Below are 16,287 nucleotides of genomic sequence, written 5' to 3' on the forward strand. Positions count from 1 at the left end.
ACCAACTTATCTATGAATTTCAGTTTTCTGTTTTAAAATCTTAATATCTGCTCTTGACAATGATAACAATTTTCCTCTGCTTCTAAACATGATTTACACCAAACTTTTACTTTACAATTTATCTCATGTACTTTACAACTTTATGCAATTGTTAATCATCATACACGTATCCGCGCGTAGCGCGGAGAATGACTCTAGTATATATAACATGGTTAATGAGATCAGTTTAGTTAATAAGGTTGGTATAAAATAATGGTTGATCTCTGTAAAAGATGCAATTTTTTTTACAATGGATATTGTATTATATTTATAGTCTCCAAAGATATTTACTATTAAATAAATCACAAGTAACCATTACAAATATAGGATGGACATTATTTAATAATAACACAAAATAATTATGATGGAATAATGTGTATATAGTAAATGTATATGTAGAGAATTAGGTTAGTATCATTTTTTATGACTAATTTGTCTTTAGTGAAGAATAATGAAGTTAGTAGTATGAGAAATAATAGGAATTCTAGTTAAATGAAATGGTCCAACTATAACTTGTTTTAAGTAGATTTTTAGGACTCCTTCTCTTTTAATAGTATTGATTATATAGGTTAAAACATATTGTGTAAAACATTCAGAATTTGAATAAATTAATGTCTCGATGAATAAATCATAACTTCTTGGACTGAGATGAAATTATGTTATTGTGGTGTAAAAATTATTTTTTAAAATATATCAAAGTTAATTTTAATCTAAGATTATATAGGTTCACAATTCACATTTGATATAAATTCAAAAAGAAGGATATTTGTTATTATATATATATATATATATATATATAACTGTCAGTAATAAACAATTCACGTTGATATAAACAAAAAAAAAGTATATTTGTTAATATATATATATAACTGTCAGTGTCAGTAATATATTTTTTCAAAAAAAAATTGTCGGTAATATATGTGTGGGTACCGAGAATTTTGGGATGGAAATTACAAATTATGTGTTGTATAATTTGTTTATTTTGCTTTATTTAAAATGCAGTTATAAAATATTTAATTTATTTTTAAGTAGGTTATATGGAGAAAATAATAATTGGATTAAACCTCTATTAATAAGTCATGTTCCTAATTTAATATAATATATTTTAAAAACATTTAAATATTTATATATTCTTGAACGTATTATATTAACTGATGTATTATATTAACTGATGTTAGGTCAAATATTAAACGTTTATATTATGGATCATAAAAGGTATTACATTATGCATAATATATAAGATGGTTATATTTGAGGTAATATAAATAGGCATAACAACTTTTGGAAACAACAAAGATATAATTATTCACATCTTACACGTCGGTTAATTAATGCAGTTGAGAGAAGTGGGTCCACCATTTTCGTTTGATTCTTATGAGTTATATATGGAGTTACGGTAAATGTGTTTTAAATAAACAAAAATGAATATTATTGATGCAGTTATAAAATAATCAGTTTCTTAAAATTAATTGGACCATACTTTTATCAATTGGTCACACTATTGTTTTAATAGAATAGATATATGTTGATAATAATTATAATATAATGTCAAATGATATAAAATAAAAATGATCATGTTTAGATGATTCTTTTTTTTATTTTTTTTACTATCAATCATATTCATATCAATTTGTGAAATTACTATTAATTTTCTAAACAGAAAATCAACATTCATTTGAAAAAAAGACTTAACAAATATCTGTGTTTTTCATATATCATAAACAAAATCAAAATATAACATGCTAACCATTAACATTCATACCACTAAATATGACAAAAACTAATTATAAAATGCAAACGTAAGAAGATTTTGTGTACAGAATTTGGAAAAGAAAATAAAACAACTATAATTTTTAAACTTGAATAAGCATATTTGTTATTGGTGCTTCGTTGAGATTAAACAAGAAACAAGTAGTTTTTTTATTATACTATTAAACAAATATAAATTTTACAGATTTTGGAGCCTCAGATTTTGACAAATTAAGTGAGGCCTAAACTACTTTTTGCTAATGCTGTAAGCACGGCTCTGTGTTTGTCATGTGGAAATTTTGAATTTTTTATTGGTAAATTTGTTTCGGACGATTGATACCATTTATTCATGGAAAATATCCTATGATGGGCATCTCCAATGCAACACTAAAATTTACTCTATATTTCACTCTAAAATAGAGTAACTCTATTATAGAGTTGGATTTGCTCCAATAGTTCACTCTATAATAGAGTTACTCTATAATAAAGTGAAATATAGAGTAATCTTATTTTTTCACTCTATATTTGGAGTAAAAAAACAAGATTACTCTATATTCCACTCTATTATAGAGTAACTCTATTATAGAGTGAACCATTGGAGCAAATTCAACTCTATAATAGAGTTACTCTATTTTAGAGTGAAATATAGAGTAAATTTTAGTGTAGCATTGTAGATGGTAAAAAAAATTATGTCATAAATATAGACTCTAAGGATCAAAATAACCAAAATGTTCCATTAAAAAGGTAAATATACGTTTATATCCATAAAGTTAACTAATCCAAACTTTAGGGTTTAGAGTTAAGGGGTGGAAATTTAGGATTGAGATTTAAAATTTTATAAAAAAATTATTAAAAATTTGAAAATAAAAATTTTAAAAATAGTTTAAAAAGTATTTTCGAATTACAAAAAGAAAATTTGAAAAATAAATAAAATAAAAATTTCGAAACTAAAAAAAAAATTATAAAAAAAGTTCGAATTTGAAAAGATATAATCTAAAAATATAAAAAAAAATTCATTTTTTTATTATTATTATTTTTATATATATCTAGGATATTAAGGTCCTTTTACCTATTAAATAAAATATTTTGGTTATTTTTTTCCTTGTGATCTATTTTTGTGATCAAAACTTAAAAATATTATATTTAGGAGAATTGCCCTTTAATCATTTATCAATTCAGCGAACTAGCTAGTTTGACCGTATTGCAAGCTACTTTGGCAGAAAATTCATATTCGTAGACTTCATCCATTGACTGACTTGATCCCCAGATTCGCACTATAAATTAGTTGCACAATGGTACGTTTCAAAGTATTAACATAAAAATCATATGTAAACGTTTATTTCGTGAAAATGTCTCAATCAAGGATATTATCCTCATCACCAAGTTACCAACGTTGCTGATTCTTCTCAGCCTTCTAATGGCTTTCTTTTTCGACACCACGTCACGTGTATGTAACACCCTCTAATCATCTCATATGACCATATTGATTATGTTATATAATATTACATTATTTTTCTGTTATTACTAATGATATAGCTGCGCAAATCGGAGTATGCTACATGACTATCATCTCTGTGCGGCCTCCGTGACTCGGTGACGGATGTATATGGGCCCTTACTAGGCCTTAAATGGGCCTAACAATAAGGGCTCGACAGCTATTTTTGTGACTCAGTGACAGTGTATATGTGCCTTTGATGGGAGGAGAGAGTAGAATTCAAAAGGATCAAATCATCCCGCCATTGACAGAAACTCAGAGGAACCTTAGCTCGGAAGCGAATCTAGAAGATGACGGAGTTTCCTTCTACGACGGAGATAACGGTTGCGTCTTCTCTCCTCCTCCTTTCCTATGGGCCGGTGTTCATCTCACCTACAAGGTAGCATCGCACAACCGATTCGTTTCAATTCCTGAGCTAATTTACGAGCATCGCGATTCAGATCTGTGATATCTTCCTCTCTGTTCGTGATTATCGTCTTTGTTTAATCATAGGTTGGGATCCGTGGAGAAATCGAGCTATGTGAGCAAGTGGCGTGAGGAAGGAAGCTCGAATCTGAGCTTGATTTTGAAATCTACAGGATCGGGATCGTTCGGCTCGGCTCTATCAAGCGATGGTAACGATCGCGGATTCGAAATTAAGTATGCTGGAGATCGATTCAGTCTCATGAATCTCAAGGTACGAACTCTTCATCACGTGTCTCTGATTCAGAGTAATCGTAATCGTAATCGTGTGGATTGTTCTCTAGATCGTATGGAATTGAAACACTGGGTAGTTAGATTGATTAGCTTTTTTTTTTTTTTTTTTTTGATTTTGATGGTTTTACGTAGATAGCAAGAAAACGCCGTTCTCAGGTCACTTGGGGATCTTTCAACTTTGTGAACTCTGTGTGTGATCTCTCCACATGCTCCGTTGATTCGAAAGAAGAGTCGTCATGCTTGTCGACTGGTTCGAGTGAGGTTACCACCACTGCAAGCAGAAGCAAACTCAGAAACCAGAAAAGTCACGAGAGGGTAAGAGTGGAAGTGAAGAAGAAAGAAAGTAGCAGGTCGAGTTCTATACGCCGTAGAGCAAAAGATATCTTGGAGTTTCTTTCCTCAGCCTCTGCTTCTGAGGTTCAAATCCGTCAGATTCTCGGCAACACACCAGATACAAGCAAAGCTCTCAGAATGTATGCTCTGCAGCTTTCATCTCATACTGCACAAACACACTTGTTAACACAGTTTCATTTCTTATATAAGCAATGTGTTGTCAAGCCTCTTATGCGTGCTGGAGTGATGTAGCGGAAGCCTTATAAGATAGAACTAGAGGTCCGTTGATTCTTAGAATACCCGGAAAACTAGGATAATCACAAAGATCTTATTTAGTCTAAGAATGCCTAAGATCAATGTCTTCTTAAATTCGTTGAGATCACCTATGATCTAGCCGAAAACAAGGAATAAAGAGAAATCTCTTAACTTTTTATTAATCAAATCATAAACTGAATACAAACTTAAGCCTAGACGGCTATATATAAGAAATCATAAAACCCTAAAATATTAAAGATAATTATCCAAATAATAAATAAAACACTAAATAATTAAGATATTTATTCTAAATATCTATCTACATCATTCTCTCCGGGTTGGAAAAGATTCGTCCTCGAATCTTGATCGTAGTCTTCGAATTCAAAACGTTTTCCAAGAAAAACTCTTCCTCGAATCTTCAATAGCATGTTTTGCACGATTTTTGCACTGATCTGTTTGTAACTTGAATCTTCACAAATCCGTTTTCGCACAAAATTTGCACCTGACAGATAATTAAGAATCTGCAGAAAATCTTCACCAATACGATTTTGCCCTAACTTTGCACGCGAAATTTCAATGGAACCCTCTTTGAAAATAAAGTCAATATGAAGGACATCGTCTTCATATATATCATAGATTGGATCACCATAGATCTCTCGATAGATCTCATGGTTCTCTTCTCTCACAACAAAAGGACTTTCGTCCAGGATAGAATAGATGCTTATACTCACCATGACATCCAGAATCGAGTTTTGATTAAGAAACCAAAACACCAGCTCTGATACCAACTGATGTAGCGGAAGCCTTATAAGATAGAACTAGAGGTCCGTTGATTCTTAGAATACCCGGAAAACTAGGATAATCACAAAGATCTTATTTAGTCTAAGAATGCCTAAGATCAATGTCTTCTTAAATTCGTTGAGATCACCTATGATCTAGCCGAAAACAAGGAATAAAGAGAAATCTCTTAACTTTTTATTAATCAAATCATAAACTGAATACAAACTTAAGCCTAGACGGCTATATATAAGAAATCATAAAACCCTAAAATATTAAAGATAATTATCCAAATAATAAATAAAACACTAAATAATTAAGATATTTATTCTAAATATCTATCTACATCATGGAGTCAGTAGATTAGAGTTATAGGCTTACTTGCAGTGCTGATCAAACCATCAGCAACCTTATGAGTTTTGATATGCTGAAGCAGGTTGTTGAAGATGGAGGAAGTAAAGAGGTTTGGCACCGGAGGAAGACTTGATCCCTATATTTACAAGGTGTGAAACTCTAACTTCCATATTCTTCATAATAACATAAATTGTTTGGATTGAGTACCCTGCAAGTAGATTGAAACTTGAAAGCTACACACACATATGGAATATGCCTTACAATGATCATAGACTCCTTTGCTTATTTTTTTGTAGATTGCATGAAAAACTAAGACGTTGCTGGAAGCAGGTATGATCATGCATGCAATCTATATATGGCCCAGAACGCTAGAATTTATAAATGGGCTCTGCTATACTACATACCCGGAAGTAACTAAAAAGTAGAGCCAAGGTTAGTTATTTGACTAATCTTATAAACCATATCTAACTTTCTCTGGTGACAAATCTAATAAAAGTGTTTTTGGCAAGAAGTTTTTGAAATTTCATTAATGGCAAATCATCAATTAAATTGGCAAGTTAGTATAAATCATAAGTATCAATTTGATCTGTTTACTTAAAGTAGACAAAGGAGGAAGGGTAAGTTTCCTTTCCAAGTAATTCAAATGTCATATTTTAGATATACGTAAACTAAATAAAATTTAAAAAGTTTTTTTTAACTAACTGTCATATACAAACCAATTAACATGCGTCAAATATCAAATTCAGTTAACACTAGTATAATTTGCTGTAACAGTTTGTATAATTTCATAGTGGAGTGTGTCTTACTTATGTTAATTACTTTTTGAAAATATTACTAACAAAAACTCATACGCTATGAATTTAAAGTCCAAAAAGTCTTTAAAGCAAGTCCAAAATAGTCGGATGATACTAAACGCTTAATTTTCAAGCGACTTTTGCGGTATTGCCGCAGTCAAAAATACGCGGCGACTGTTTGGTAAAGGGACGACCCAATGTACGCGGATTCATTAATTTCCTATTAATTATTAGAAACATAGAAAGAAAAACGTTAAGAAACGTAAACCGGTTCCTTAAAAACAAAAAACGCTAAATTTACATCTCAGAATAAGATTTTCAGTTTCCTATAATCTAGACCCTATAGTTTCATAAATAGATATACAGTCCCAAAGGTCTTCAACATTTCAATTTTTTTTGTCAACGAATAAATTTCAATTTATTACTCTGATTCTGATATACTATTTATCTGGTATTTAATAATTTATCATGAGTAGTAAACAAACAACGAATATTAATAACTTATGGTAAGTAAGATTATAATAAATAGACATGAGGGGCACATTTAAAATATAATAAAACGTAGGGACAAGGGAAAAATACAGGAAATAACTATGAAACCCTCGAGAAAAGACTTGGTCCGCTTTTCCAGCATCCTATAAATTTGACTCGACTTGGACAAAAACTCTCCATCTCTCTCTATATCTCTCCCTCTCTCTCTCTCTTCAAGAGAAAGAGAACAAAAAAATAAAAAGATCTTCAAAGAATGGGAAAGTACGGGGAGATGTTGGATCTAGGCGTGAGAATAGTGGCGAGGTTTCATTCTCACTGTCCTCAGACGGCGCGTCTCTATTACCATCCTCCTTCCGACGGCCACCACCATCGCGGCGTCACTGATTTAATCGGAGGTGGGGTAACGGGTGTGTCGGGTCAAGATTCGAAGGGGTTGGTAGGTGGGTTAGGAGCTGGAACTGTTGCTGGTTGTGGTGTCAAGTCTTCTCAAGTGTATGAAGACGCCAGAGATCTCTTGTTATTCTCTGTTGTTTGATTGATTTGTCAACAAAAAAATTCATATTCTTTTGGTTACTGATTGAGAAAACTGTTCTTGTGAGGTTCTGTGATACAATTAAACAATCTTTGGATTCCAAAACTATTGGATGTTGATGATAATTTGATTAATATTTTTTGTTGGCTCTATTGTTTTTTTTGTTTGTTTGACTCGGTTCGGTATTAGGTTGCTGCATCTTTGGTTTAACCCCTGACATTGGACGAAGTTGTTTGCCTTTTGGAATGATTCTTTACCCTTTGGAATAATTCTTTGCTTACGGCTGCAAGCATCTTTTATATTATTCGCAATTCGTTTTATTCTTGTCGGATCTTTAAGAGAGATCTCATATGTGGCCCACTGGTTGAGCCCATATTCCATAAAGCTGGGAATCAGAAAATATCAATTATTGGATCGAACTATCATTCATTGAATCACATCCGAAGATTCTTGCAAGTCAACAATGATATCATTCATTGAATCACACCCGAAGATTCTTCTGAGAGTTAACAAATGAATTGAGAATTTTAGATAATAGAGTCAACATCGATGTTATTAGCTGTCCCAATGATACCATATCATTCCTGTTTTTCAATGATTAATGATAACATCTATGTTTTACATATGAATAAAGATTCACATAGACAATATGTCAATATGATCAATATCGTTTTGGTATACTTGTGTTTGTTCATGATGCATATCCTTGAAAAGAGTTTGAAAGTGAACCTCTTCACAGTTTCAGCTGGTTCCATCCTTTCAACGACCCGTAAAGAGGTTGAGACTTTCTGAAACCGACAATGTCTTGTATCTCTGTGAAGTGTGATGCAACTTCGTCTTTGTCAGACGCCAATTCCTTCACATGCTGGCTTCCGTAAACGCATATGCTCAGCGATTTCTTCTTTGGTGCGTCAACTTTTATGTATTCGTCAAAGAAATCTATCAGTTCTTCCTTCTTCAGCTCTCTTAGTGCCGCCACCTAACCACAAAAAACATCACCCCCACGAAGCTATGTTACTGGCTTGAGCTAAGCTTCAAGTGTTTGATCTCTGTTCAGAGATAACTATGGAGAAAGCAAGAGCAAATGTTCATATGGTACCTCTTCATCTCTGCGGTTGAATTTGAATGTCCCGTTTTGAATCTGTTCCCAGTAAAAGTAAGATTCATCCGACAAGTTCTTGTGCTTCTCAAGCTTCATGTCTATCAAAGTTGTTACATTGCTCTATGTAGAAAGTCATGTCAGTTACAAATAGGCTTTAATGGTGATGCTGGGGTTTCTCTTAAGCAAATTAAATATGATTCTATATAGTAATCTAGTTAGGCCATCTCACCTTGAATTCCTCATCACTTATCTTGTAAATCTTACTCTCAAGGTCCTTGAGTAGTGACTCCACCCTTGAATCAATATGTCCAGGACCCTATAAACAATAAACTCAAAAGAAAGTTAAGAAACTCAATGTCTGAGTGGAAGAGAGAGGCAAGATAAGTTGGTACCTTAACTGAAGACTGGATAATGAATTGTACTCCATAGACACCAGCTTTGAGGCTGTGTTGCAGGAAGAAAGTGGTTATGCATCAAAAACATAATAACTCTGGATATTATTAGAGTTTAGGGCCCTATTCAAAATAAAATGCTTGCATATTATTTAATAAAAATTATAAACAACTTTTTTAAAAAGAGAAAATCATAATTTTATTAGTATACTGTCTATTTATATCTAAATTATAACAATATAAAATCATATAATATGTTTTTCTTATTTTTATAAACTAAAGTTTTCTTTCACTTTTTTTTTTTGGTTTTGTAATTAACTTTTTATATTATTATACCAAAATATATACACATACAATAATATAATTTTTTTAAGCCCCGGCTCTGGATATTATTTAGAGAAATAGATACGTACCTCCGAGAAAGTGAAGTGATGTAACCAAGTTGCTCCACTGTTCTAAGCTGGTGGAAAGTGGCTTGCTTTGCAATGAGACTGAAAAGGTGAAGTTTGCTATTCATTGCAAATTCATCTTGATGAACCTGAATATAATGAACTAGAGCAGAGTTTTCATCACTGGGGTTTGATCCTTCTTGATGGTAGAAGTATCTCATTCCTTTTCCCAGCTCTACAACCCTACTTGTCAGGAACTGTGATGGAAACAACGGACGAGAAATAGGTTTTGAGCCGCTAAAAAGAACATCTTCAATATACTTCACCATTGACTCAGCTTCATTCTTCTCAACGTTTCCTGAAAAAATACATACCATGATGTGTATACAAAAGGATAAGAGAACCAAAATATCATACAATAGGATAAAGATTGTTACCTGCTATGTAGCACTCAACAAAGGTTCTTGATAACAGCATTGGAACATAACTAGCCAAGTCTTCAGCTTCTAAATGAGAAAGAGCATCTAATTCCTCTGTCCAAGGCCAAGTGTTATCTTGTAAAACCAATGAGCAGTAACTCAATGCTTGTTGATATGGTTGTTGGAACTTGTAGTTTTGGTATGCCTTGGTCATCGTTTCCTATTACAAGAATATGGTTAAAATCATGCAACGAGGGAAGTGGTTGATAACTTAGAAAGAGTGACAAGGTCTACTATCAAGGTTACTTACCTTGACAACAGAAAACCTGTCAGGTTTAACTTCAAATTTTGCTATCTTTTGCATGACAGCTTCAAGCAAGATCCTCAGTTTATGATTAAAGCCAACAAGATAGAGCTGGAAATGAGAAACACTTTAGTCAAACATGAGACTCACTGAGCAAAGTACACAAGGAAGCGTCAGAATCCTTGTACACAAGCTTACCTCAAAACCATTGTCTGAAATACTTAATCCATAGTCAAGACCAGCAGTCTGCGCATAGTAAGCTGAAACATATATAGGAGTAAAGATGACATAAAAAAAATTTATTACCATAGAGTTATCTTGCCTAATGACTAGAGGTAGTTCAAAGAGAAATTTATATCTATTACATCGTACCATATTCATTTAAGTAGTCCACAAGCAACCAAACAAAAGTATTGGAAAGAACAGCAGCTTCAGGAGAAGTGAATGCAAGGGGGCAGTTGAAATCTATATTAACGTATGCCTTTGGTTTGAAGAACTTTGTATCCGGTTTGTACCACAATCTTGAGAATGATGTCTTTCTCAACAAAACAGGAAAGGTTTCCTGTTCCAGAACTTAGTTAAGCATCATGAGATAAAGTTGCTTTGTAAGACATTTTTTTAATTTGTAACTGGAATGATGGAACTGAACCTTATTTTTAACATCCTTTAATGAAAAATCTGTAGGAATGAAGATATTAGGTGTTGGTAGAATCAATTTTACATCAGGTGCAGACTTCACCCACTCCTGTAATTGTTAAGCACATATCTAAATCAAAGAGAATACAAATTTGAACACATAATGGAAACTAAAAGTATATCAAAAGCCAACCTGAATAGTAAGTTCGGTTATATTCTCAAATGAATAAGCAGTGGTGTACCATGGCTCAACCTTGTCAGTTTGTCCTTCAAAATTATTTGATTTCCAAAATATTCTACAAACATAATGGAGAGTAAGCTTAGGTTATCGAATACTTGAACTGCATGTAAATTATAAGTCACATTAAGGCCTAAGGGCTGCTTAAAGAATACAACACTAGGTCATTGTTTGCTTGTGTAAGATGCATTCCAACAACAGAGACTTACCTGACATTGCTAGGAGAAAGCTGGTTCATAATCTTTTGTACAATTGCTGGGTTAAATTTTGAAGGTAGGGATGATGCAACGAGCCAATGCTTGGTTGGGTATATCTGAAGCACAATTGCAAAAGAACACATAAGAATTTTCTTAAAAAGAATGTGAAATGTTCAGTACTAAGATCAACTTTATACAACATAGTAAAGCTTGATAAGATTGTAACAGAAGCAAGTACCTATTCAATTTTGTTGCCATACATGTGATACCAAGAGTATGAGAAGTCAATGAACAACTAAAAAACAAGACTATTACCGTCATGTTTGATGAAAGATCCACAACATAAGAGATTGGATCTATTTTGGCTTGATAATGAAACTCTGCTTCAGAGATAGCTGAGAGCTTCAACCACAATCAAATAAAATAAAATGTATCAAGCTCTCTAATAACACTAAATAAGATTAATAATAACAATACCTCATCAAAAATCCACTGGGAAACACCAGACTGTTGTAAAAGCTTAATGTGTCTGAACAACAACCCTATAATATCTTGCATATGTTCTATAAACCAAACAAGACACAATATCAAAACCAGATCCTGATAATATCAAGCACACTGGTCGCATCTATTCAACATAAGGAAGTTTGATACCATGGCCAGCATCAGTAAGATTAACTGAAACATCGAAGAAAGAATACTCCATAGTCCAGTCTGCTTCACCAGCATACAGACTCGTAGCCCAACCTGTGCTAGTATTAGGTAAATATTAAGCAAATCTACTAAGATTATATGACTAGTACAGCGGAAACAATTAATCTTTAAGATTTATCTTGGCTATTGACAGCAACATTTTTTATATCCTCCTTTCAGATAGAATCTGTGCTTAAACATTTATTAGTTTGGCTCAAAAGAGAACGTACCTAAGTGTTTTAACGCATGAAACAAACTTCCTTCGGCTTCATGACCAATTAGATGACCAAGGTACATGCATGGTGCTTCTTCATAATGATGGATGCTAGGTGTTACAGGCCATGAAACAGTAAGCTTGTGACCCTGCTTTATAGGTACAGCCTTCACAAGAACCTAGAACAACACAATGAAAAAACCACCACTTAAGAAACATTATGGTATAAGCTGAAACAAATGTTGAATCTGAAATAAAAGAACATAAAACCTGCAAATGGTCCTGATTACACGGCTGACCAGGAAATCTAGGAACACTCTTGTTGGTGTTCCGGATTTCCTGGAACATCCTTTCCACTAGACATTGAGTTTTGTCAAGGCTTTCTGAATACATCAAGAGAAAGGATATGTATTGTTATCAGAAACAAAAGAAACTGAAGAAACTTTGAGTTTTGGGTTTAGATTCAACACCTACCTTTGCCATAAACAACCAGATGCATGATATTGGCAGAGTAGTGCTTATCATAGAATTTAATAAGTTCACTCCTTGTATCTATTCCTTTTGCTTCGGGTTGTACATGAAGAGTATCCATGTTCCCTAAGAAAACATATCAACTTTCTTAGAACGCCAGTTAACACACAGATTAAAACAATAGGTAGAATATGAACCTGTGCTAAATTTGTGATATGGATGGTCTTCTCTGCTTAGATGCTTCTGTAACTGTGTGAACCAATAAGAAAGACAAAACACTCTCAATTTATCTGCTAGACATAAGTATCAACAGACTTGTGAGTTGTCAAACATGCAGAGATTTTAAGACATATAAGTACAACAAGCTAGAGGGGAAGATACCTGACGCATTCGCCAGGAGTCAGACAACAAGTTTTTCTGATTCTCTGGATGAGAGAGTACTCGTTAGAATTTTATTACTAAAACAACCTGCAACATGAAAAGGTATTCAAGAAAGACAAGAACGTAACCAGAGTCAACAGCCTTGATTTCCCTCATGGTGGCATCAGCTGACATCAATGGTTTAATAAAGAACTGTGCAAACCTGACGAAGGTGTTAAGATTAGTACACAAAACAGAAAAATATAAAAACAAAATGTAAGTCTTACCTGTCCAAAGCCTCATCAAAAGAGTCTGTGTTGATATCAAAATGGTAGTTTGTGTCTTCAGTGGATGTATAAGCATTTGTACTACCGCCATGCTAATAAAACAAAGAAGATCAAATTATGATCAAGTTTGTATATAAGAGAGCTGGAGAATAACAAATATTATATTACCTCAGTGATGTACTTGGAGTAACTATCTTCCTCTGGGTACTTCTCACTTGCATAAAACAGCATATGCTCTTGACAATAAACCCCCAAATAATAAAATCAGATATTAAAGTGCTTATAACTGTTTACATGAGTGACTGAATCTTGCAATGAAGAAACGTACCAAGAAAATGAGCAAGCCCATCTAACCCTTCTGGATCCGAGAATGATCCAACGCTAACGTTCATTGAAGCAGCACACTAAGAGCACACAGATGAATCAGTTAATCTTTCTTGTATGAGCATTAAAACAAGAACAGAGAATTAATCTTTACCTTGTCAGTCTCTGGATCGCTGATTAACAAGACTTGAAGAGAGTTCTTGAGAACAATCCTCCGATACTCTCTCTTGTCCGTACGCGGCTTCAATATCTCGCCACCTTTATCCATCGGTACCGCCGCCGCCACCTCCGTGTTATCCTTTCCAACTGCCATTGAGATTGAAGAGTCTACGCTGAGTCTTGGCTCTGGTTATGTTCAACGTCTTTCTTTTATATATTTTCTAACCTTATTAATAGGACAAGGAAGCTGAGAAGAAGTTGTCTAGTGTTTACAGTCTACGTCTTAATAAATATCAACGGTCAATCTCTTATCACGTCATGAAAATCCAACGGTGATTAGTTGTGATAGTTGTAAGTCTTCGTGTTGGGTCTCCGCTGGCGCTTGTAATATGTCCAAATCTCATGTCTTTATTTTAGTTTTACGTGTGACTATAAAAAGACAAGGAAGACGAGAGGAGATGGCTAATTTAGTGTTTATAGTCTCCACGCCTTTCAGAGGAGCCGTAAGTTCACACGTATATTTAGCATGGAGTTGTCTTCCATAGTAATGTCTAGAGAAAACTATAGTTGTCTTGTCTTTTTCAACAAAACATGAAAGATACTATCTATAAGCTTTAATTGTGTGATGCAAGGTAACTAATGCATACATTAAACTCCAAAAGACATTTATAAATTTGGCGGATTGGCCCATGGTTCTAAATGGTTGACCCGCATCAAAAATATTCAATCCGCATTCGTCCCACATCAAAGATATCTTGACCCGCACCCGCCCTGTGGCGGGTAAGCGGGCGAAACCTGCGGTTTTTGAATCAAATTCCCAGCCCTAGTAACGAGCAAGTATACAACGATTTAACGTCCTAAGTATAGCTCCTGTTGTGTGCATGTAAGTACAAAACATATGCAACAATATTGTCTATGAAACAATAAAGTCTTGTCCCCTGCGTGAGTAAATCCCAGGGGACAAGAAGCTTGTCTCGCGATGGGAGATTTAAAAAGTAACACTATCATCACGAGACAAGCTTCTTGCTCCTACTCTTTAGCACGGACTCTACACAGTCACATTCTTAAATCTATGAAGCAACTTTCACCAGGTTGTTAATTAGTCAGTCCCAAGCTAGTAAAAAAAATTGTAACAAAAAATTAATCAATCATACATTTACAACAATATGTAACCACTTCACCACTTTCATGCTTATAAAAATCTAAGCTTTAGAAGTACCATGGTGATCCTTATCGATATGCTTCAATAAATCCACCGGATCACGAAACCCTCTGCTGCATTTCGGACAAACATCAACCGTAACTTTACCATTCTTCTCCGGCATTTTCTCTGAATTGCCATTAGCAAACTGTAACTTCTGGCTAAGATCGGTACCGAGCCTGCTGATACTTGCCTCCGCAGAAGCTAAAAGAGTAGACCATCTCGATTCAGGTTTCTTAGGTCCAGCACAACCATGGTCAGGCCCAAACCGATGTTTCAAGCAATGCTCAACACTACAATCTCTACATCTTATCGTGTTGGAGAACGTTAACAACTCTCTGCACCTTGGAACAGGACATTTCTTCTTCTTGACAGTTTTCTCGTAGCTTGATGGATCACAATTTGAACTAACATGTTTCTCCCAAGTGATGTTCGGATCTTCGTCAGGGTTTAACCGAACTCCTTTAGCACATAACGGACAGATAACGACCGTTACATCTCCTCTGTTTCCTTTCGGACAATTGTGGTTATTGTAGCTACGATGATCCAAACAAAACACCTGCAAGACAACAAGAGATCAACTTCTCCATATGTTGTTGATTCAGACATAAAAACAAATGAATCTGATTGCGTTGGAACCTGAGTGCAGCGATCGCATGTGAATGGTAAGAAATCGATCTGCTTGCAATCATCTACGGAGCAGTGTTTCCCCAGATCTGGAAACTCCGGAGTTCCCATTTGAGACCGATGATGTTTCGAAATATATATAATACAGAACAAGAGAGTTTTCCGGGAAAAGAAAATCCCAGATTCCGAGAATTCAGATGAAGAGAAAACTCGCAGGAAGAATCGTGAAGAAATGTCAACGTTTACTTATTTTCTTCTATTTAAAGTCAACTCTTTTTCCTAACTGGGCTTTAAGGCTTTAATTCGAAAGTGGGCTTTAAAGGGTTTATAAGTTTTCAGTATTGGGCTCTTAGCCTCTTTGGTAATGTGCCAATCCTTTTTTTTAGTTAGTTCACCAGATATTTTTCCTTGTATTTGTATATATCAATTTCTTGATTTTCTTATGATAAATTGATTTTTTTTTACTGAATATCATTATTGAGCTGACACATTGACATATTAAAAAAAAAGTTATGAGAAGAGGCAGAGATAAAACAAGATGAAATAACCCCACCCATTGATATCTCACCCTGCCAAAACTTTACAGTCATATAAAGACAAAGGCTAAATCTAACTCAGTTACTAGTGAGTTCATATATAAAATGAATATGTATGTGTTCACGGTGATTACATTTTTTTTTGTACGAATAAATAAAATTGTTTTTTTTTATCAAAAATAAAATTGTTTTAAGTTTGAGTCAATGGGAGCACGATAGAGA

General features: G+C 33.9%; 4 protein-coding genes across 5 annotated transcripts; 2 read left to right on the top strand and 2 right to left on the bottom strand.

Moving 5' to 3' along the window:
• The first annotated feature begins 2,837 nt into the window (after positions 1–2,837).
• On the top strand, positions 2,838–7,668 carry LOC106454964. The gene is made up of 4 exons (XM_013897034.2): positions 2,838–3,662; positions 3,776–3,959; positions 4,112–4,452; positions 5,781–7,668. Exons 1-4 carry the CDS (start codon positions 3,574–3,576, stop codon positions 5,851–5,853), a joined length of 687 nt encoding a protein of 228 aa, XP_013752488.1. The 5' UTR covers positions 2,838–3,573; the 3' UTR covers positions 5,854–7,668.
• Positions 7,147–7,668, top strand: BNAA09G36760D. Its single transcript, XM_013893515.3, has one exon. The coding sequence runs from the start codon at positions 7,238–7,240 to the stop codon at positions 7,517–7,519; it is 282 nt and encodes a 93-aa protein (XP_013748969.1). The 5' UTR covers positions 7,147–7,237; the 3' UTR covers positions 7,520–7,668.
• Positions 7,669–8,048: 380 nt separating this feature from the next.
• Positions 8,049–13,957, bottom strand: LOC106451568 (insulin-degrading enzyme-like 2). Of its 2 annotated transcripts, XM_013893514.3 has the most exons (25): positions 13,697–13,957; positions 13,547–13,622; positions 13,387–13,454; positions 13,219–13,310; positions 13,081–13,154; positions 12,953–12,996; positions 12,769–12,820; positions 12,575–12,697; positions 12,371–12,483; positions 12,117–12,279; positions 11,848–11,940; positions 11,671–11,756; positions 11,509–11,595; positions 11,206–11,309; positions 10,952–11,054; positions 10,772–10,867; positions 10,495–10,684; positions 10,321–10,382; positions 10,129–10,233; positions 9,837–10,038; positions 9,424–9,757; positions 9,011–9,062; positions 8,848–8,934; positions 8,616–8,738; positions 8,049–8,495 (listed from the first exon to the last, which is right to left on the bottom strand). In XM_013893514.3, exons 1-25 carry the CDS (start codon positions 13,853–13,855, stop codon positions 8,250–8,252), a joined length of 2,934 nt encoding a protein of 977 aa, XP_013748968.2. In that variant the 5' UTR covers positions 13,856–13,957; the 3' UTR covers positions 8,049–8,249. The 2 variants fall into 2 exon arrangements, with proteins under 2 accessions (XP_013748968.2, XP_048597177.1); XM_048741220.1 differs by lacking the exons at positions 13,219–13,310; positions 13,387–13,454; positions 13,547–13,622; positions 13,697–13,957 and having other exon boundaries at positions 12,769–12,861.
• An 859-nt stretch (positions 13,958–14,816) lies between these two features.
• On the bottom strand, positions 14,817–15,780 carry LOC106454963 (zinc finger AN1 and C2H2 domain-containing stress-associated protein 13-like). The gene is made up of 2 exons (XM_022691190.2): positions 15,542–15,780; positions 14,817–15,461 (listed from the first exon to the last, which is right to left on the bottom strand). Exons 1-2 carry the CDS (start codon positions 15,638–15,640, stop codon positions 14,904–14,906), a joined length of 657 nt encoding a protein of 218 aa, XP_022546911.1. The 5' UTR covers positions 15,641–15,780; the 3' UTR covers positions 14,817–14,903.
• Positions 15,781–16,287: the final 507 nt, after the last annotated feature.

Source organism: Brassica napus, chromosome A9 (assembly GCF_020379485.1).
Source record: "Brassica napus cultivar Da-Ae chromosome A9, Da-Ae, whole genome shotgun sequence".
In the NCBI taxonomy this organism is placed as follows: Eukaryota; Viridiplantae; Streptophyta; class Magnoliopsida; order Brassicales; family Brassicaceae; genus Brassica; species Brassica napus.

Bases quoted from the DNA above. Each gene is read 5' to 3' on its own strand.
- LOC106454964 (XM_013897034.2), top strand. From the start codon at position 3,574: ATGACGGAGTTTCCTTCTACGACGGAGATAACGGTTGCGTCTTCTCTC. The intron at 3,960-4,111 runs GTACGAACTCTT...GGTTTTACGTAG, and splicing joins TCAGTCTCATGAATCTCAAG to ATAGCAAGAAAACGCCGTTC. The intron at 4,453-5,780 runs GTATGCTCTGCA...ATGCTGAAGCAG, and splicing joins ACAAGCAAAGCTCTCAGAAT to GTTGTTGAAGATGGAGGAAG.
- BNAA09G36760D (XM_013893515.3), top strand. From the start codon at position 7,238: ATGGGAAAGTACGGGGAGATGTTGGATCTAGGCGTGAGAATAGTGGCG.
- LOC106451568 (XM_013893514.3), bottom strand. From the start codon at position 13,855: ATGGCAGTTGGAAAGGATAACACGGAGGTGGCGGCGGCGGTACCGATG. The intron at 11,757-11,847 runs GTATCAAACTTC...TTTGGTTTATAG, and splicing joins TCTTACTGATGCTGGCCATG to AACATATGCAAGATATTATA. The intron at 11,055-11,205 runs GTAAGTCTCTGT...TTATGTTTGTAG, and splicing joins CTTTCTCCTAGCAATGTCAG to AATATTTTGGAAATCAAATA.
- LOC106454963 (XM_022691190.2), bottom strand. From the start codon at position 15,640: ATGGGAACTCCGGAGTTTCCAGATCTGGGGAAACACTGCTCCGTAGAT. The intron at 15,462-15,541 runs GTTCCAACGCAA...GTTGTCTTGCAG, and splicing joins CATGCGATCGCTGCACTCAG to GTGTTTTGTTTGGATCATCG.